The sequence below is a fragment of the Sciurus vulgaris genome (genome assembly GCF_902686455.1).
Source record: "Sciurus vulgaris genome assembly, chromosome: 2".
Lineage (NCBI taxonomy): Eukaryota > Metazoa > Chordata > Mammalia > Rodentia > Sciuridae > Sciurus > Sciurus vulgaris.
Genome location: NC_136462.1, coordinates 200,749,958 through 200,770,971, shown reverse-complemented (window position 1 = coordinate 200,770,971; position 21,014 = coordinate 200,749,958). Strand labels below are relative to the sequence as shown.

The window sequence follows — 21,014 nt, the reverse complement described above, 5'->3', positions numbered from 1 at the left end:
GTGACATCATGGGTCACATTCCTGTCCCCAGTGCAACCTGAATGCCATCAGGACTCAGCAGGCCCAGCTCGTTCAGGGACAGTCTAGGAAAACCTAACAAGTTTCAAACACAGCAGCTAGGAAAGACAGACCAAGGAACCGTTCCACGGGGGACTCTGAGGAGACGGCGCGTGCTGCATGGGATTCTGGACTGGTCTGGGCCAGGGAAGGACTGTTAGTCTGTGGCACAGGCATGGCCTTGGTCCCTGTTTCCTGGCAGACAACTGCTACAGTCCTTGCAGTCCCTGATGTTATAGTAGGTTTCACGTGCTAAAGAGCTAACTGGAGCTGGCAGCCCTCGGTGGCTTTAGGAAAAGCCATCACTGCAGAGACCAAGGCAGGATCAGAGGGTCCAGACTTTCAGCTCCGTCCCCAAAGGGTCCATTGACCACCAGTGGCCACTGGCTGAGTCACTCGGGCCTGTGCAAGGTAAGGACAGGGTTGGCACGTGGAGGTTCCTAGAGGGCGGTGCGTCCCCTCCCACCTGCCTGGCCCAGGTTTCCCTTCCTCTGTGCCCTCTGTGCCACCCTTTATGATAAGCTGGCAAGTGCCTCCCTGAGTCCTGTGAGCTGTGCTGGCACATCAGCGGAACTCGGGAGGCCTGCCTGGTGAAGGCAGCAGCGCCACGTGTCAGGTGGGGAGATGACGACCGCACAGCGCGCGTCAGAGAATGGCGAGTGGACGGGCGCAGGGCAGGGCTCCAGCCACGTGGCCCGGACAAGAGCCTCCGCCTCTCCGAGACTCGGCTTCCGGCTGCAAGGGAACAGTGCCACTCCCTTCCCGTGTCCCTTCCCGTCACTGCATGACACAGAGCCACCAGCTTCGCAGGTGAAAGCAACACTGAATTTTCGCCTAGCTCTGAGGGTCGGAGGCCAGGTCCTCTGCTAGGGACACTGGTTGAAATCAAGGTGGCAGCTGGCTGCATTCTCAGCTGAAGCGCTAAGGAAGAATCTTCCTCCAGACTCGCGTGGGTTGCCAGTGACACCCAGCTGCTTAGAGCTGCGGGACTGAGGTTCCTGCTTCCCTGTCAGTGGTCAGCAGGGGCAGGCTCAGCTCCCTGTGGTCACGTGCATTCCATGCCACCATTCAGCACAGCATCCACACTGGGCTCCAATTTCAACCTCCAGGAGAACTTGGTCCCTTTTAAGGGCTCATCTGATGAGGCCTGGCCCACCAAAGATAATCACACCAAGGGCAACTGCAGTCACAGGGTGACACATCATTGTCACTGGTCTCTGCATACGCAGAGGGGATTCTGCAGGACTTGGTGAGAGTCCCCAGTCAGTGCTCAGCAATGGTCAGCTCTCACCTTTCTGCCTCCTGGTCCAAGGTGAGCAGGGAATCCAGGTCCAGCTCCCAGCAGCCTGTCCCAGGGCACCAGCAACCACTCCCAAGGTCAGGAGCCACCAAGTCTCCCCCCAAACAGGGCCATGCTCTCCTGTCCCTTGTGAGAGACAGTCACCTCACGTGGCCTTCAAGGGCTGGCACTGCCCGCGTGCGTGAGTCAGGCAGAGGCCCCAGCTTCACCCCGACGCCATGCACTGCTCAGGGGGCGTGCCCTCCTGTTCCAGACCACTGCCTTCCCTCCTGGCCATCCTTCCAAGCTGGGACGGCGCTTCCTCTCCTGGAGGAACCCAGGCAGCTCAGCTGGAGCAGCCCCTGAGCGAATGGGCTCTGGGAACTCGAAGCCACACGCTCTGCCCCACGCCCTCCTCGGTCACCTCCCAGGCAGCTCTGCTGCTGCCCTGAACCACCTTTCTCCCGGGTGGCCCCTGGGGGCAGGCTTGGGGAAGTGCCCATCAGGCCCTCGCGATGCCTGTCATGCACAGGTGCACACCCCGCCCTGCTCGGTGCTTCCGAGCTTCCCTCTGGGCCAGCAAGTCCCCACCCCGTGTGGGAGGCCCGGCTCTTCTCCACCCTCTGTGCCACACTCCTGCTCCCTCTGCCCTCCAGGCCCCAGGTGCTAGGTTGGGGACACCCCAGCTCCACCTGCACTGTCCTTTGCCCTTGCCCTCCTCCAGCCGGCACCTTTCCGCCCTCTTGGACTGGTTCCTTCTCTGGCTGTAACTCAAGTGACCCCTCCTGGGTGCCCACCCAGATCCTGGTGCTCATGGACGCAGTGCATGCCCTCAGTGCCAGCCCTCCCAGCTCGGAGGTGCCCACCTGGACTCTCCCCTTGGTGGGCATGAGCAACGGCTTGTGCACTGCATGTGCCCCGTGCCCAGCAGCAGGCCTGGCATTGTTGTGGGACGCTCAATTTGCCAGAAGGGAGGGAGAAAGAAGCGGAATGGCATTTGCTGTGAGCACAGGGCAGGTCACCCATGCCCTACCTGCCTCTTTCTAGCGGGGCTCTGGATCCTTTGGTTTCCAAAGGCTCTGGAAGCCTTTGCTTTCCCCTCCAGGTAGGCCTGGCACCTGGATATCGCCCCTGCAAATGTTAGCGGAGGCCCTGGGTGCTCGGGGAGTGCCCAACCCCAGGGCCAGAAAAGACAATGGAAAGGAAAAAAGGAGACTAACAACCAGAATCGAGATCCACTGAGATCCTTCCCTCAGAGAGAGGCTGCTGTGTGTGGAATAACCAGAATAAACTGCTATGGGTTAATTCTAAAACCGCAGAGCCCGATCGTCCACCATCCACAGGCCATGTCCGCCATGCCTGAGGGTGCTGAGTCGTGCTCTGAGCCAGGGCCCCGTGCCCCAAGAGTCCCCCGCAGGGCGAGACCTCTCAGCCTGAAGCCGTCCTCAATCTTGGCTTGCTGTGGGGTTTTCTTTTCTCCCTCCTTTGCTTTTCCTGCAGCCACAGGGGAACAGGCACAAAAAGGAGCCGCTGGGTGCCACTGCCACTTAGCCCAGATGCAGGGGATCCGCGAGGCACCTGCTGCGAGGCAGGCTGGGTCCTGGGCTGAGGGCAGAGCCGGGAACGACGCAGACCCTCAAAGAGAAAGGACAGAAGCACATTCCCCGGGAAGTGGAGAAGTCAGAGCGGAAAACAATCTTGTGAAAGTGTGGACCCCGTCTGGAAGAGCGATCTGAAAGAAAAGCAAGTCCCAGAAGAGAGGGAGAGGGTGCCGCCACCACCGTGCCACCCGCCAGGGGCCTGGGCAAATGGAAGCCGGGAGGGGGCTTCACATTCCCTGTTAGTAAACACCACTGAACAACAGGTAAGTGAGAGCGTGTAAATCTTGTATTCTTCCACAATGAAGCAGAGTCAGCTGCTCGTGACGGTCACAGGGAAAGAAAGAACCGGCGCGGGGCAGGAGGCCCCATTAGCCCAGCTGGCACATGCGTGCTCCTTCCAAGCCCAAAGTCAACCTCGCGGAGTGCAGGACCCCAGGTCAGGTCAGCCGGCCACAGCCTGGAGCCCCAGAGCATCTACGGATCAGCTTTCCACCCCGCCTGCTACCTAAGCCCAGCCTCTCAGCCCCGCTCCCCATCGAAAACCAGGACACAGTGCCTAGACAGAGGAGCCCCAGTGCACCCAGTGACCCACAGCCCAGCTCCCAGGCTTGCAGGGCAAAGGCGACAAGTCCCACAGGTGCTCCATTTCACCCAGGAACGGTGACCCTCAGGCCAGGAGGGAAACTTCCCTCAGCACCTGAGGCCCAGCCGGAGATCCCGGCACCCGGGAGCCTCAGAAGTGCACTGCAACAGAGCTTCTGCTGCCACCTGTCCACAGACCAAGAGGCGGCCAAGGAGCGCTCACAGTGACAGAGCTCCCGGGCAGGCGCTGCCATCCCATCCAGTCACGGGGCCTCCTCGGTAGGCACCACTACCTGCAGCTCTTACTGCACAAGTGGGAAAACCAAGGCTCAGAGATGTTAGGGTCACTCTAAAGTCACACAGCAAATGTGGTGGGCTGGCCCACAAACAGGCAGTCTGACATCAGGGTTCACGTCCCCACCCACATCCCTCAAGTCCTGGTCAAGGCACCACCATGGTAGAGGTGGCAGGGGATTTGAGATGAACCCGGACGCAGGGGAGGTGAGCCCATCGGCCGTGTGAGCTGTCACCAGCCCCAGCCCTGCACCCCTCCTGCACCCACATGTGGCTCCTGCTCCTCCCACCAGAGGGGTCAGGTGCATTCCGATCCCTTGACCAGAAGTTGCCCGTGACAGTTCTAAAGACCCTCGGAAGCTCAGGTCCAGGCTAGACCCTGAAGGGCCCCACCACTTCCACCATTTCCACGGGGCCAGACCACAGGCGCAGAAGGGAGAGACAGAAGCAGAGTCGCTGGCTGAGGTCAGCATGGCGGCCAGACCCCAGCACACAGACACCCACCAAGTGCACCCCCAGGGCTCGGTGCTTCTGCAGAGGCCTGGGATGCCCCCCAGAGAGCCGACCGGGCGGCAAGCAGGCACGCTGGAGGGAACTGGCTTGCACTACCTCGTCGAAGCTCCCCAGATGCCCCACTGCTGTGCACATCCCCGCCACACGCTCCAAGCACACAGCAAAGCTCACGCATCAGCCGCAGATGCACAGCAACCCGGAGCCACGAGACCCAGGTGATCGCCTCCGACCGCTTCTGCCCATCCCACGGGAACCTGCACCGCCTTCGTGGCTTTGCCTTATGGTCTTCCTAGCGCGACCTTCATGATCTTGTCCCATATTTCATTTTTACCATGTGACTTTGTTGATATTTTAAGCCCATTTTCACCTGATTGAAATACTATCCAGTTGTGCCTGGGTATCCATGGAGATAAATTCTAGGACACACCCCCCACCTCAGGGTACTAAAATCCAGGGACGCTCAAGTCCAGTGCCTATACCCTGCTTTAACCCGCCTCTAGGTCACTCATGATACCTCACAAAACGGAATCCACTCATCGTAACTCCACTAGTCCTTGGCAGACTGTGCTGCTCAGGGAATATGGAAAAGTGAGATTCTGCACTTGGTCACTATAGATGCAGCTTTCCTCTTTGATCCATGCTGCAGAGGGTCAGCTCTTCTCTGTGGGGACCTTGTATCCCTGGCCATGCAGAGAGTACAACAGGAAAATAAAGGTCATGGAGAAGGGCCGGGCAGACAGCGGAGCAGGCGCGAGGCAGTCCTGAAGCCAGAGCAGCTCAGGGGGTTGCCAGATGACCCTGCCGGGGAATGTGCCACTGTCGGCGACACGGGGCTGCATGACCCAAGGAACACACCTGTCCCAGAATCAACACAGCCTGAGACAGCATCTTCCTCCAAAGGGAAGCAGAAAGACAGTTCTTGGCATCTGTTCCCAATTTTATTTAAACCCCAGAACTATTGATTACAACAAGGCAAAAAAATACCTGCACATGGATACAAATTTTCAAGAAATACTGAACCAAAAATGTCAGGGGCTACAGAGTAGCTCAGTGGTAGAGCCCTTGCCTAGCAGGCAGGAGGCCCTGGGTTCCATCCCCAGCACTGCAAATTAACAATGACAACGACACAGCCCATCAGTAAGAGCACTGAGACAGACGGCTACTTTCAAAAGCGTCCTATTGGACATTGCACGACACTGTATAATAAAGACATCCATCGGGTTGCAGGGCCACGGCTCCCACCCCTCCGCCGTTCTTGGAGATTCAGTCCGCAGCTGCCTGCTGATGGACGTCAAGTTTACCCAGGCCATGCCTGCTCGATCAAGGACTCGCTTCAACAAACAGGAACATGAGCCCCAGACTAAAAGACGGGACCCTGACGACTCTGCAGGCGGCCCTTCTCTGCCATCACCTTGCTGGCTTTCAGTGAGCAGATCTTGTCCTGGTGCCACTGTGGTCGAATGAACGGGGAGCGTCTCTGTGTCTCTGGACCCACGTGACTACAGATACGTGCACATCTGTCTGGAGATCACTCACCAGGAGGGGATGAGACCCTTCCTACTCCACAGGTGGCGCAGCGGGACATCAGACTCACCAGGACTCTTCCAGCCACCACTTACAGACGGCCATGCCTGGCTTAACAGAGGGGACGCTGTGCCCCAGAGATGCATTTGGCAAGGAGTGCACGGACACGAGCCAAGGTGGCTAGGACGTCACCAGGTGACACTCGACGGGACCACTGTCACATAAGCCGTCTATCAGTGCCTGAGATCCCAGGCAAAGCACTGAGTATGAGACTGCAGGGTTCACTGAACCTCTCCACCCGCACTCCTGCCCCGCCAATTTCCAGGGTTTAGCAGAAGATGACACCAAAGGTGGCGTGGGGCTCCCATGAAGGGCAGCTACCAACACAGCATGTCCACTGCAGCCAGTCACTCACCAGACTGACAGCTCTGAGTGACACCAACCTCACCCGTCTTGTTCCTGGACAAAAAGCAGCCCGTGGAACCCAGATGGCATGGTGCTCCGGCTCGCTTGCTCACATGTCCAGTCTACCCTTCACTTCTTAGCAGTGGCGTGAAACAAGAGAACGGCCTCGTCTCCCGTGAGACGCTCTCTGGATGCAGTTTCCAAGCACAGCTGCAGCCTCAGGCCACCCCCGGCGAGGCCAGCTTTGGTTACCTGGTGCTTTTTGATTTTTAGACTGACATGACATGGCAGAGCTGAAGCTGACCACCCCATAGCCAGCCTCAGTCTCCCCTTTCTCTGAACCCACTTTTGTTAGAAGCAATGTGCTATCTGCAACCACAGCCCAGAAGAGAAAAGTCCACGTCCCAGCCTCCCTTGCAGCTAGGAGTAGCTGCTTGGGCTCCTCTGGCCAAGCAGGTGCAGTGACTGAAATTAGGTAGGACTCCAGGAAGCCATGTCAGGACTGGCAGGTGGACACTCCTGGCTTTCACTGGTCCATCCTGCCTAGGAAATGCTCTCCTGCTGGACGTGAAGGGTCATATTGCAGCCAGAACTTGGCCAGAACATAACAGAGCCTCTGAGCCTAGGCAGGGCAGCCATTGCACTATCTGTACCTCTCGGGAAGGGAACCTGTGTCTTGCTGAGGCCAGGGTCCTGCATGTTTTCTATTACATGAAGGAAAATCTCACTAACAGACTGGCCAACACTTTAAAAAAACCACTTCTCCCATAAAAATCTGAATTCCCAGCATAGCTCCTAAAAAGAATGACCTGGCCCTCCAGGGTCCACAGCCCTACGTGGCAGGTGCCAGTTCTGTCGAGAAGGGCCCCTCCTGAACCCCCATTTGAGAGTCCTGGCACTGCACACACTATAGTTCGGGACCATGGAAACAGTTTTCCAGTACATGGAATAGAAGCTGCTTCTTAAATTCAACAAGTCTCCAACTCTGATAGACCCAATCACATGCCAACTCTGCCTTCGGGGCCACTTCCTCCCTGTGTCCACCAGGCTCTGGGTGACAGGACCTGGTGAGGGCCCAGAACACCCCACTCCGTACCCACTCCCACGGCCTCAGCAGTCTGGCTGCTTCACAGGACCAGGGTTCGATGCCTGCCCTCCCTGGGTCAATGAAGGCTGGCGCCCTGCCCCGAGAGTCACTGATACACCTGCAAGAAAACAAATGTACAAAGCAAGGTGACCTGAAAATGCGTATCCAAACCCCAGCGGGTGTTGTCCCACAGCTATCAGGTCACAGGGCAGTGTGGGGAGGGGCTCTAGGAGGGCCCAGGCCATGGGCCAAGAGGCAGGAAAGGAGCGGGCAGCACCCACGGTGTGGGCCCTGGGCCAGACGGGGAGAGACGAGGAACGGCCCCAGCAAACGGGAGAGCAGGCCAGGCGAGGTGGGTGGCTGGCAGCGTAGGCTCTGGGACAGCACTCCACACAGCAGGTGGCCCTTCCTTGCCATCAGGCTCCCAGCCCTCCTCAGCACCACTGCCCAAGATGGACCCTATGCCTGGTGGTCTTCTAGACTCTGGGGGCACATAGTCCTTGAGGTCCACACAGAGCCAGCAGAGGTGGGCGGGATGGACCGGAGGTTGCCTCCCAAGGCCTCTCCTCTCGATGATCACTGAGTGCCCAGCTCCTCCCTATCAAGGAGACAGAATCATCTCCAGGAGATCAGAGGGTTTCTGAAGAGTACCTGTCTCCCAAGAACTACGTCTCAGGATGTGCTGTTATAGACACGGCTTGACAACCCTCATGTGCCACCACCGTTCCGAGATGGAAACTGAGGCTCAGAGAGGGGAGGCGAGCGGCTTCAGTTTACACAGCTTCCTGTGAAGAGCCAGGACTTGGGCCCGTGGTATACCTTTGTTCTCATGCCCAAAGAGACCCATCTAGCAAGGGCCAAGCATGTCACATCTCAGACTCTCTGGTAAAGCTGACTGAGATGAAAAAATTAGTACTAGGTAGATAAGACACTGCCTCTGCTTAGGGATCCCCCTTCAGAGGATGAGACAATCAGACCAAGGGCGGCCGAGGGTCCCCTCCAACATGACAGCTCTAAGTGTCTACATCCGGGACACTCCAGAGTACTTATCCAATCAGCAAATACTCACTGGGCAGCACCCAGGTCTGAGTCACGTAGATATGCTACAGGGACCAGCACAGGCGACACAGCAGAGAGGAAAACAGACCCTGTGCTCAGGGAGATTTCAGGTCAGAGAACCAACAGAGCTGTCTTCAAGGATGGAATGTTCTACATCGGCACCATCCCACATGGCAGCCACATCCACGGCCACACGTGGCTACTGAAGACTTGAGATGTGGCTACTGCAACTGAGGACACGGAATTTCAATTCTAACTTATTGCATCCTACTTAGAGTCAAATTACCACAGGGAGCTAGTGTCTACAGTATCAGGCCACAAGCAGGACCGTCAAAGAAACGTGGGATTGAAGGGTGGCGAGTGAGGGCCACACAGGCTGCACGGTCAGGAGGAACGTGGCATGCAGTGTGCGGTTCCCTGGCTCTGCCATCGTGGAGTCTGTCTACAGCACTGAACAATGACACCCAGTCCCTACGACGCCGAGTATTGCTATTGGCTTCCGGGTGGCACTGGGAGAGGCAGGGACGGGAACAGAAATTTCAAAAGCATCCAATCATTTTCCATAATGAACATGCAATGCTTTTATAATCAGGAAAACACTGCGAGCTTTTAAACTCTATATTTTTAAAGCATCCGGTTTTCATTTTTAATAACCCTGAAGAAGCTGACAAGGTAATTACTGTGCAGTTCTGCTGCTAATGAAGCCATGTGGATATGCTAGGAGAAGCTGGAGGGAAGTCCCAGAATCGGAACTCTGGAGTAAGAGAGCATTCGAGGGACGCACACAGAAGGCACAGTCCCCCACCTCAGGCAGGACACCCTGAGAGAGCTGGAGGCAAAGTGGAGACTAGACCAGATTTGCATGTTGGAAACTTCCTGTTTGTCGGGGGAAATGGGTGAGAGGAAGTGAAGACCCTGGACTTAGCCTTGAGCTTGTCTGGGAGAGGAGGCTTAGTGGAGCCCGGGGGCCCTGGAAGGAGTGGGTGTGTGCCAGAAAGTCAGCGACACCTAGACACAGGCTCTCAGAATGCTGCTCCCATGATACCCGCCTGCTGGCGAGGAGGAAGCCTTGGCCTGTCCAGGGGTTCCGTGAGCAGGAAGTAGGCTCTGGAGGGGAGAGAAAGTTCTGGCAGGTGCCTCCTGCTCCAGGCCATGCTGCAGAGGTAATCCGGTCCTGCAGAAGGATCTGTGGGTGCAGGTTCTTCCACCATCCTGGCAGCAAGTGTCCAGCCACCTGGCCAGTCACAGGCAGGTCAGTTAAGCTCAAGGTGCTGGCAAGATGCCCATCGGTTCTGTAAATGTTCATGGATAGTCGCCTGACTGAGGCCCTCTGAACTCAGGGACAGCACTGCCCATGACAGTCAAGGTCCCTATCCTGGGCTCCAGGTCTAGGGGAAGAGAGGAGAACCCTGGGGAGGAAAGCACTAGGAGCAAGCCAGAAGGCGGCGGTCAGCAGTTCTCCAGAGAGATTTTGCCCGGGAAGACACTTGGCCACGTCTGAAGACGCTTCTGATTATCACAAGTAGGAACTGGGTGCTACTGTCATCCAGTTGGGTGATGCTGGAATGCCACTCAACAGCCTAAGGCATGGCCCCACAACAGAATGACCTGGCCACAGACGGAAGGGCACTGGGGCTGAGAACCCCTGGACTAGATCAGAGGGCCACACCTCACTGCACCGACCCTTGGCAGGATATGGATGGAGGTCCGTCACGAGATCCATGGGAAAGTGTTGCAAGAGACTCTTGGCCCAGTCCATGGTGCTGGCATCTGGAGACCCAGGACAGAGACACACAGAGGAGGGCGCAGAGGCTCCGAGTGGAAGGATGGAGAAAAGAAGAATGCTGCCGAAAGCCCAGAGGCATGGCCTGGGCGGAGGACGGCGGGGCAGGGAGCTAGGGAGGGGCACGAGGGCAGGAAGGCCCGGCAAGAAGAGGGCCACCATCACCGTCCCCGCCAGGACCAATGCCAGGGCCAACAGGTAGAGGCCCATTCCCATGGCCCAGGGCAGCTGGAGAAGAGGAAGAAAGCTCCTGGTGACCATGAACTCCTTGGAAGGAGGAAAGCTCTTGGGAGCCACCCCACTGTCATGAATGTGAACTTGGGAGGATGACCTAACCCTGCTTGCGGGCACAGAGGACCATCTACAGAGAGGAGCAGTTGAAGGAGGCAGAGAGGACAGTACTGGGGCAGTGAGGGGCAACAGCAAAGGCTCAGTCCTCGGAGTGACGTCTCCGCCTGTCCTGCAGCCCACACCACTGACTGCCAACGAGAGACTGAATGCAGAAGGCACAACACTGTGCTCATGCTCACTAGTGTTCAAGGAAACTCAGATGAAGACCAGGTACCCTGTGTCACACTGTGTGCTGGGGAAGAAGAGATTCCTGGCCTCAGGAGTTGGCAGGGGTCTGGAGAAAGGGCACTGTGGCAGATCCTGGAAGGAATGTGAGCTGGTATATATTCTAGGAGGCTAAAATATCACTAAGATAAAGAATGTGAGTCACCTGTGGCCCAGACCTGTGGCCCACAAGCTGGCACACACCTGGAGGAAACTCTCAGGTGAGCACAGGCCACTTATACTCAGGTAATCCGCTGGTGGGCATAGTGGCTAAACACTGGAAATACCCAATCGCTGAACTACAAAAATATATTCTTGAAATAAGATTGACCGTGAAAAGAGAGGAGATGGATGTAGTGGTGTCCAGTGGAAGTGCACAATGACGACGCCACACCCAGTGCCACCTACCATCCTGCACACGAGCGCATGTGTAAGCACGGGGCGGGGGAGGTCAGAGGAGCGACTCAGAATCCACAGCAGGGTGACCATGAAGTAGAGAAAGAGGTACGAATCTAGAGCACAGGGCATTGCCTACCTTCCCAAGCACGTTTCGAGCTTTGGCTAAGGGAATGGGGGGGGCACTATAGCTGGCAGGGGCGGTGGAGTGGGGGGCGAATGCCAGTTTGAGCTCTTTCATAAATATACAGACTTTAGCAAGAGGAAACTCTTCCACATTACTTTGTATCGGGTTGCGCCCCAGCTGGAGCAGCTGGGTTAGTGTTCAGAGGCCAGAGTTAGAGCAGCAGATGGACCAACAGAAGAGACCCTAAAATGAGGCCGGTCAGAGGAAGGGTTGGGACTTTTCAACCTGAGGTCGTTGGAATAACTGATCAGAGCAGAAGACGCTCTCTACCAGCCCTGGGTCACATGCAGTATGAGACAATCACATCAGGACTGTCAGATAGCAGACATTTTCAAGCCATTTAAAAGAGAATTTTAAAAGATCTGCCCAAGAAAAGCATATGCCCAGTGTCCTAAACACCAAGTGCCCCACCAACAGGACCCAAGCAGTGCCCCCAGCCTGCCCTTAGAGCTCTGAGCTCCCAGGTCCCTTCCAACTTGAAAATTCTTTCAACCAGAATTCCTCTGCTGAATACAATCCATGCAAACTTAATTGCCTGGTGCTTGTTAATAAGATTCTACCACTTAGTAAATAATAGACATTTTAGACTTTTCACCTCTGACTTCGGCTCACTGGGTCCCCTTTTGCCCATTCCAACCAAAGAAAACTCCAGCGCACGTCCTCTCCTGGCACAACCTAATCACGGCATCCAGCCCTCCTCCTCTCCGCCTCACGGACTGGCAACAGCCACCTGCCAAACCCTCCGTTCCCACCCACGGAGGCCTCAACTCACAGACAGCCAAAAAGCTAAGTCCTCCATGATTTCCGTTCCAAGTTTGCTTCCTTCTACTGCCAGGGAAACAAAAGGAGTGGGGAAGGATTTTCTCGTGAGAAGCCATTCAACTTCCATAATTGGAACAATCGTGGATGTGCATCTCCAACGCAAAGAAAACCGAGGCATCATGGAGCAATGAAGGCTTAGCCCCCAATCACTAATAAAAAGATTAATTAAAGGTTTAAGGGTCTGCTTATGGCAGCCTTTTTGGAAACTCCAAGGAAATTAACTGGCCCTCCGAGATGTAGAAAAGCCGGGGGTTTCCTCAGGCTGGCACCTTAGTGTGACCGAATGACAGGGTGTCAACAGTCCTAACAAAGGAATCTTACAAGACTTGCATGGGTTTATTGTTTAAAATTTCCAATAGGGCCCTGGTACCCACAGAGCTGCCTTAAATGGGTCTCTCTGTGCAGTTCCTACAGCTCTGATGTGTTCCGGGGAAGTGCAGGAATCCCTCCCCACAAAGCCAGCCCTCACTGGCCTGGGGATCAGCGTTACTTGGATGCCCACCATTCAACACCACCAAGTCCTCATTTGGGGCCACTGCATTTAGAAAGAATAAGGCTTCACAGGAAGGTAAAGGCAAGTTGTTACCAAACAATCTATGAAGGGATCACTCTCCTCCAAGACAGAAAATTGAGTCCCTGCAGCCTGACACCAACATACCAGCTTTGATTCTTTTTTTGAAGGATACATTTCAGAAGCTCAGACTTCTCTGGAGAAGTGAAAATTGCCTTCTGGTGGAGGAAGGTTTTAATGATCACTTTGCTTCCTGCGTCTCCATGGTGACGGGAGCTCACAGCCCACCCCCCTCCTGCTTCATTAGGCCTTTCTTTCTCCCTGGAAAGTAATCAATCAAGCCATATAGACGCCTTTGTGACCGGTTTATCACCTAAAGAATCGACTCTGCCGAGGGGTGGAGGAGTCAGCAAGTCCTTAGAGTAATGAACACGGGCTCTGTCCGGGCGCATGCCCTTCAGCTTCCTGCTGGCAGCTCTGCCCAGCACACCTGTCCAGGGAGCCGGGCGCGCCCAGGTGCGCCAGGCCCCACCGGAGTCAGGTGCCCAGCGGAAGCCCTGGGCGCAGAGACCTCAGAAGCGGAGCTCTGCCCTGCCCGGCGGGGTCCCCAAGCGGGGGCCACAGGAGCTGGGCGGGGGAGGGAGGGCAGAGCTCAGAGCCAGCACTGGGCGGAGGCGGCCACGGGTCTCTCTTCCCCAGGCGTTGGGCACCTGAGGAAGGGAAGCCCCCCTCTGAGGGGATCGCAAAGCCCAGCAGCCGGAGAGGAGGGCACACTGCGGAGCGCCCGGCTCTAGCCCGGAAAGCGGCTGCTTTCCGGACAAAGGGCTCCGCAGCGACCCAGCCCTGCATCACTGGGGATGGAACGCGGGCCGAGCGCCGGGTTCCTGCCGCGGCTCGCCAAATGCTGGCAGGGACGCCGAGCCGCGCGAGGACGCGGTCCGGCGCCACCTGCCCGATGCCTTCCCGACCCCGCCCGGCCGCCCCCGCCCGACCCGTTACCTGGGTTCTCCCCGGCGTCCGTAGAGGAGGTGGCCGAGGAGTCGGTGAGGACGCTGGGGTCACTCTGCGAGCGGCCCCGCGACACGAGGCAGCCGCTTCCGTCCTCAGACGCAGCCATGGGCCCGGCGGCGCGGGGGCAAGTTGGAGGGAGCCGCACGGAATCAGAGCATCCGAGGCGGCCAAGGTCACAGGCGAGGGGCTGGAGGGGGCGTCTTTTTAAAAAGGAAAAGAAAAAGGGACTGGGAAGGGAAGGAGCAGGAGGAGGACGCCAGGGCTGGCTTCAGGGCGGGGAGACAATAGCCCCGCCGGCTGCAGCCCGGCGCATCCCGGCGTGCGCGGCCTCGCTTGCTTTGTTATTTATTCGTGTTTATTCCCATTCTTCAGTCTATATTCCAGGGGAAAAAAAGTTGAACCAGGAAATAAAAACTTTTTCTTGTCAGTGTTTATTGCGTGCTTGGGGCAGGGGGTGATGTCCAGGAATGTCTGGGGGTGCTCCCTCCCCCACCCACCCCCCACCCCCCCGAAAAAAGGGAAAAGGGAGAATCTTTGCTCGTGCAATTGCTTTAATCTGAAAGCTGTTCTTGGAGCATCTGTTGGAAAACATTAGGATTCTCCCATCATGCCGCGCGAGGAGCATGACGTCACAGGAGCTGGGAGTGAGAATGAGCGTGATGATGGGGAGGGGTCTCAAATATTTGAACTGTGCGCTGCCAGGGGGAAGTGGAAGATGGATCGCGGGTAAGAGCGGCCCACCCTCATGCCAGCCTGCTCTGGAAACGAGAAAGCAAGCGTCCCTTCCCGGTCCGTCTTCCTCCCCCACCGCAGGAAGGGAGGAGACCCTGAGGGCGGTGCCTGGCTTGGAGGCCGATCTCCCGGCAGTGCAGCTGCTGCTCTGGCTTTTCCTCTCTCCGGGATGTGGAGACCAGTGGGTCCCACTGCACTCCTCCACCACGGGAGAGCAGTTCAAGACTTGAGTCCCCACCCCCCAGCCTGGCCGGCAGGGCCCCCTCCCTCTCCCCTCTGCCTTCCCTTGGCCCCCAGCCCCTAGAAAAGATGCAGCAGGAGGGGTACAAGTGCCTTCCAGTGAGCTTCCCTAGCACCTTTAATGAAGCTGAGGGGACCCAGCAAGGGAGGTGGTACCCTAAGGCTGCCACTCACAGAGGTGCCTACCAAGGTGCTAACGGGCCCTTCTCACAGTTCTAGATCATGTTGTAGGACGAGCACAGGTAACTCCTGGTCCCTAGTGACAATGACAACAACCAAGGGCAATGGAGAGAAGGAAAGCCAGATCGAGGAGTGGAGGGGGCAGTCACAGCACCAGGTCACCTGGCCTGGTCCAGGAGGTGCCCAGAGGAGAGGGCATTCCAGTAACCATCAGGAGACGCTGGGAGAGAGGCCTCCATTCCAGCCCTGCACACAACGCCACGGGCAGGCAATGGAACTGAGGCTCAGGGGAGCTTGCCAGGGTCCTTACCTGCCACCTGCAGAGCAGGGACTGGAACCTTGTGAGGCTGCTCTTATGAGGGTCTGGGGGTGCAGGGGGAACACACTGGCATGCTGAACAACACCCAATTAAGTGCCAAGGGAGGAAGGGAGAGATGGGGAAGTAGTGAACGCTCACTCGACAGCCGGCCTGGGGCTCTAGGGACAGCCATGTTCGCAGCGTCAGTGCCTCCAGAGAAGGAGCCATTCACTCCTTCATTCACTCCAATTATTCAGCCTAGTGTGTGCCAGGCACCACACCAGGCTTAGGGCTCCACGTGAGCAAACACAGAAATGTCCCCACTCCGCAAGCCTTCCAGGAAGGAGGGAGGGAAGGCTAGAATGGTCACCCAGTAGATGCCAGGGATACACTGCCCTGCGAGTGGAAATTGACAACATGAAACAAAGGAAGTGCAAACCGGCAGGACTGGACACTTTCCGTCCACATACTAACGAGCTGGCCCATGGCGACGAGCGTGTTCCGCCCTGGGCTGTGTCTTACACCAGGCTGTGATTCCCTCCTCACAACTGCTAGGATGTGAGAGCTGCCCCGTCTCCACTTCAGAGCTGAGAAGCTAGTCAGACCACATGCCAGAACACGGGGGGCTTGGACCAGCCCGAGTTTCTGACCGAGGGTCTCCTGGAGCAAGTCCTCTGAGCCCTGACCACAGGCAGGTGTCAGGTCCCCACTGCCACACTACCAGCTCTCAGTCAGAGTGCGTGATGCGTGGGCCAGCTCAGGCCCTTCCCCAGAATCTGACCAGCTGACCCAGGTCTGGCAATGTGGAGACGGCCAGGGGAAGGCAGGCAGCCCTGGGGTGTGGGCGGCAGGAGGCAAGCAAGTTCAGGTGGTTCCCAGCCTGCCACTCGCCCACCTCCCGTGCCTCACCACCTGCCCTGCTGCCCACTCCAGATGTGCTCTAGAGCAGCTCTCTGCACACAGATGCATCTGAACAGAAGCCATTGCTGCTATGGATAGGAACCCAGCTGGTCTGAGGCTGTTGAGCGGTGACTCCAGAGCTAACTCGGCACCCACCAGGTACACTGCACCCTGGAATGGCACCTGCTGTGTGGAAAAGGTGCACAGGTGAGTGCAGAGATCAGACAGGCAGCCACCAGAGGGAGGGGCCCTCCTTCCTGTTACCAGAAGGACGAAGAACAGAAGGAACTTCCTATGGAAGTCAGTGTCACTTGGTGCCTTGTCTGTGTCACAAAGATGATTTCCAGTCCCTCCGAGGGTCTGTACCCCAGAGGTGTTAACCCACTACACCCACCTGCATATGGCTGAGGGGTCAAGGCACACAAAAGGACTGGGTTTAGCATCTGAGTCCCAGAGCCCAGGTGCATGGGAGGCAGAAGACTAGAGGCATGACCACTTATTATTGCTTTAAAAATAGGTTTTAGCAAAATATCGTGGTTCGTTAAAACTGGGAAGGGATGGAGCTGTTCATTATATTATTCTTCAAGATGTTCTGTAATTATAGTAGTTCTGAATTTTTTTAAATACTTAGCAAACCCCCTCGCACTATGCTGGACAGAAGACAGTCAAGGCTTTGAGTGAACTGGTGGCCCCCAGCCCAGCGTCTCCAGACGGAGACTGACTGGGCCCCCAGTGTGGAAGCCACCTGTCCTGAGGAGTCTCCAGCTGAGGAGGCATCTTTGTGAAAGTCGGACTGTCCCCTCCACAAGATCCCTGGGGAGGGCAGAAGGCTCTGGAAGTCACTCAGGAGCCCTAGAGAAGCCAAAAAGGCTCCACTGATGGACGAGTAAATACCGTGTGCTCCACTTATCTAAGGAGAAGTCACCCATCAGCACCTGCTGGAACGCAGACGGACCTTGGAAACAGCATCAGTGAAAGGAGCCAGGCGCCATCAGCCACATGCCCTGTGGTTCCATTTCATGAAAAGTCCACAGAACCAGAAAGCAGATTGGCAGATGCCTAGGATGGGGGGCGGGGGCGCCGGCAATGGTACAGGTCTTTTTTGGAGGTGGGTGCTAGAAATGTTTCAAGGGTTCTAAAATTAGATTATGGTAATGGCTTCACAGCTCTGAAAATACACTAAAACCATTGAATTTCATACTTTGAATGGATGAGCTTTATGGTACGTAAATTCTTCCAGTCATGCTGCCTCTTTTTTTTTTTTTTTTTTTTCTTCCTTTTTTTCCAACTGCGTAGAGGGACCCAGGCTCAGCTCTGGACCGGGGGATGCCCAGAAGCCAACACTCACCTGCTGGGCAAGATCACCCCCGAAATCTGCCTGACCTGCTAGGCTCCAGATCAGATAGACGCTCACTGAGTGGTCACCCTGCAGGTCTTTGATCAGAAAACCCAGAGCCTCTTCCTAACCCAGGGCAGCCCTGGTGACTCTGACACTGTCGCCAAAGAGCCGGGACATCCATCCTATGTGTCCCATGGGCCTCTCCAGAAACAAAGTGCTTAAGGAAAGGGACTGTCCCCCGCCCTGGGGCAGCCAGGAAGGTGTCACAGTGACACCTCCACACACATGCAGCTAAGTTCATTCTCACACAAGTACAGATGAACAGACACGGCCACCCATCCATCAAACATTTCCTGAGCATCTACTTTATGCCAAAACTGTGACTTGGCAGAAATAGCACAATGAACAGAGTATAACGGGACCTGGTTTTGTGGAGTGCAAGGTCTAGCAGAGAGGACAGAATTAACTAATTAGCTCAATCAATCAACCAATTACAGAGGGCAGGAGACTTCATCTGGGGACGAGAGGGCCTGGTCTGACTCAGCCATGCTCTGGAAATGAACAGCAAGCAGAAGCACACAGACAAGCAGGAGAGGGGGCTGTGCCAGGCAGCATGGGCAGCGAGAGCTCTGGAGTCCCTGTAAAGAGACCACCTGAGGAGCTTCCACTGGGGAGAGGAGTAGGACCTGGGCCCCAGCGTCCCAAGGTCTCCTCACCAGTGAGTCTTGTTTTGTCCCAAGAATGGCAGAAAGCCAGTGGGGGCAGAGGTGGGTCTGCAAAGGATTTCCTGGCAGCTGTTAGGGGAGAGACCAGCAGAGATGGGGAGGCAGAGAGGTGATTAGGAGGCTGGCCACCTTGCAGGCAGGAGGTGATGGTAGCCAGCTGGGGGAGGCAGAGGCAGTGAGCAGGCTGGCGCCAGGGTCCCTGCAGGCCGTGATGGCCGTGCTGGGGGGAAAGGGAGGAGTCACAGATCACTCCCAGGTTTCGGGGGAGGCTGATGTTTTCATGATCAACCAGTTAGGGGGGCAGGTGTCCAAGTAACCATCAAAATGATCCCATTTCCTGGGTGGGCAGGAGGGGAGGGGGCCAAAGAGAGAAGGTGCATTTGGAGTGAAAGGGGTCCACGGCCTCAGAGCAACACCCAGCACACCCATCGAGCTGGTTTGTTCTGCCAGACTGGATGGCAGAGGGGGCACAGCCCCAGGGCAGGGCAGACCGGCTCCCACTGCCCATGGGCTGGGTGAGCCCTCTCTGAGCTCTGTCTCCCGTCTGTGAAGCACAGTCCCTCTGCTGGACTGCTCCGTGAGGCCATTTGGGGTCAAGCGGCCAGCGCTGAACACACTGGGCAGTGGCTGTCGGAAGGAGCACACCTGTGGAGTGCCGTGAGCCGTGAGCACTCCAGCCTCAGGCCTGTCCAGCATGCAGGCAGCGGGTGGTGGGCTGTCCTCAGCCTCTGGCAGGACCGCCTTTGTAAGCACCGGATGGTTACTCCTGTTCTACTGCCCTTATGCTTGCACCTACGGGCTCTCCTCTCCTAGGACCCTGGTGCCTTCGAAGCCCCTGACAACTGCTGGTCCAAGGACCTGGTGCTGCAGTGTCAGCTCTGCAGGGACCTCTGTGCAATCTGTGCACTCAGGAACATGCCGGGCACTGGTCAGCGCCTAGGAAGCAGCTGTTGGCTGGATAAGTGGGTGCATGCCTATGATGTGCCCAGTGGCACGCCCCTGCTCCACGAGAGAGCCCGCTGGCCTTGTGAGGACTGAGTGGTCACCCCACCCCTCTGCTGGCCTTGTGAGGACTGAGAGGTCACCCCACCCCTCTGCAGCACACATGACAGTTTGGTTTCAACCCCAGGGCCCAGGGCTTCTCCTTCACCATTAACATGAAAACAACGAAAGCAGCAAACCTCAAACACTTCGGAAGAACTGCTCGAGCAGCGGTCTCTGGCGAAACTCTTGGGAACCAACCAAAGGGGGACAAAAGGGCTAAACACCAGCGTGGGAATTCAAGGACCAAAAGAAAGAAGACAAAACCACGGCCTCAGAGGGCAGGGTCAGCACGAGGGCCGTTGCACCCTCTGCTGGTCACCTGAGGAACTGCACCCAAAGCAGCCAAGTCAGGAGCGGTCCTTAGAGGGCTTGGAGCTTTAGCCTTGAACTTGACTTCCTTCGACTCTGGACTCCATCTTTGATGGGGGTCTCTACATAGGGCTCAGCCCATTGGACTACTCAGGGAGGTGGTCAATGCAATGACAACTACGACTTCAAAAAAGTCCTGCTTTGGTAAAACAACTTCCGGCATTTCAGCATTGATGGTCTCCCCAGGGAAAGGCAGCGGAAGGCAGAGTGCAGGCATAGTGGGCATCCCCTGACTTCCTAGGAATATGTCCAGCCCTCCTTAGAGTCCAGTTCATTCTCAGGCTGCACAAAGTCCTTCTGAGGCAAAGGTTAATAACCTGGATGCAAGATGGGGGTCTGGTATCTTTCAACAGGGTGGCCTTAGACCAGCCATGTTGCCCCTCTAAAACTGGTATGCAGCAGGGAGGGTCCCACATTGTGGGCCTGGCCCTCTGCCCAGTGCACAACCCTGTGATTAGCACAGGTGCTCGGCAATAGTCACCTGCCTTCTGGTAGTTCCTGTGTGCCCCCCACACTCCACACAGGGAGCCACGAGGACAGATGGATACAGAGCAGAGAAGCAGGGGAGGAGCGGGGACCCTAAGGAAAGCGGGGAAGCAGCCCAGCGGGCTCCTGTCAGCTGTGCCACAGCCGAGCGCCCGTTCTGTGTGCAGCTGCCACCAAGCCTTGCACATTCCAATCACCGTCCTTCCCTCCCAGACTCTGCCTTGCAAGGGTGCCATGATGGAAGGAGAGGGGCCAGCTGCAGGCCTGCTGGACACGGGGAGTGAAGAGCACCCCTCATGCCGCAGGCAGGCGCATGTGTCCTCTGCAGCTCTGACTGCCCATTGCTTCCTGTCGAATGTCTCTGGGCCTGGGGCAGCGGCCGTCCTCTGACCCAGCGGTGGAAAGCAGGGGATGAAGGAGCCCTGCGCACATCGCTCACTCCCTGCTCAGCTCTCGCTGGGAGCCAGCATCCCCAGAACATGGTGATCACTGATGTGGCTGGAGCTACCCCAGACCTCAGAGGCAGACTCTGATGCTCCCCCTGGATCCAAAGCAAGAAGACCCTCCGGAGCTCAGACCTGCCCTGCATTCACACGCCCTGCCACGGTGCCCCTCTGCCAGGTGCGGCTCCAGCTCACGACACAGCCACCAACAGACACCAGACACTGCCTTGACCTGCCTGCCACCCAGCCCGTGGGGGGAAGAAGTGGAGTGCGTCCGGCACCACGCGGAGTCACAGGGAGTGGGTGGAGGACTGGCCAGGCCGTGGCACAGGCCCCCACAGCACCAACCTTCGCTGAGCACCTGCTGTGTGACAGGCCTTGGAGATTGGGCAGAGACAGGCAGGAACCTGCCGAGCAGACACACGTGGGGTGCAAAAGTCCAAGGCGTCACACAGCAGCGTAGCCCCTCCACACCAGTCACCATCAGGCACACCGCCACTTCCTTGAGGTTCTCAGCTGAAGAATGTGAGCGGGCACTGTAGTGAAGGGACCGTGGTACGTGCTCACAGGGGATCCCGCACACAGCGGGAGC

The 21,014-nt window shown here is 57.0% G+C and overlaps 1 protein-coding gene across 2 annotated transcripts in view; it reads right to left on the bottom strand.

The window, feature by feature from the left end:
• Positions 1-21,014, bottom strand: part of PHACTR3 (phosphatase and actin regulator 3) — a 202,731-nt gene that overhangs the window by 170,102 nt on the left and 11,615 nt on the right. Inside the window, exon 1 of one of the 2 annotated variants that reach the window (XM_079129647.1) lies at positions 13,655-14,127. The exons of the other annotated variant lie outside the window; for it this stretch is intronic. Coding sequence (XP_078985773.1) covers positions 13,655-13,772 — 118 coding nt within the window. The 5' untranslated portion in view covers positions 13,773-14,127. Of the gene's footprint in view, positions 1-13,654; positions 14,128-21,014 lie in introns of those variants that run through there. 2 annotated transcript variants of the gene reach the window in all.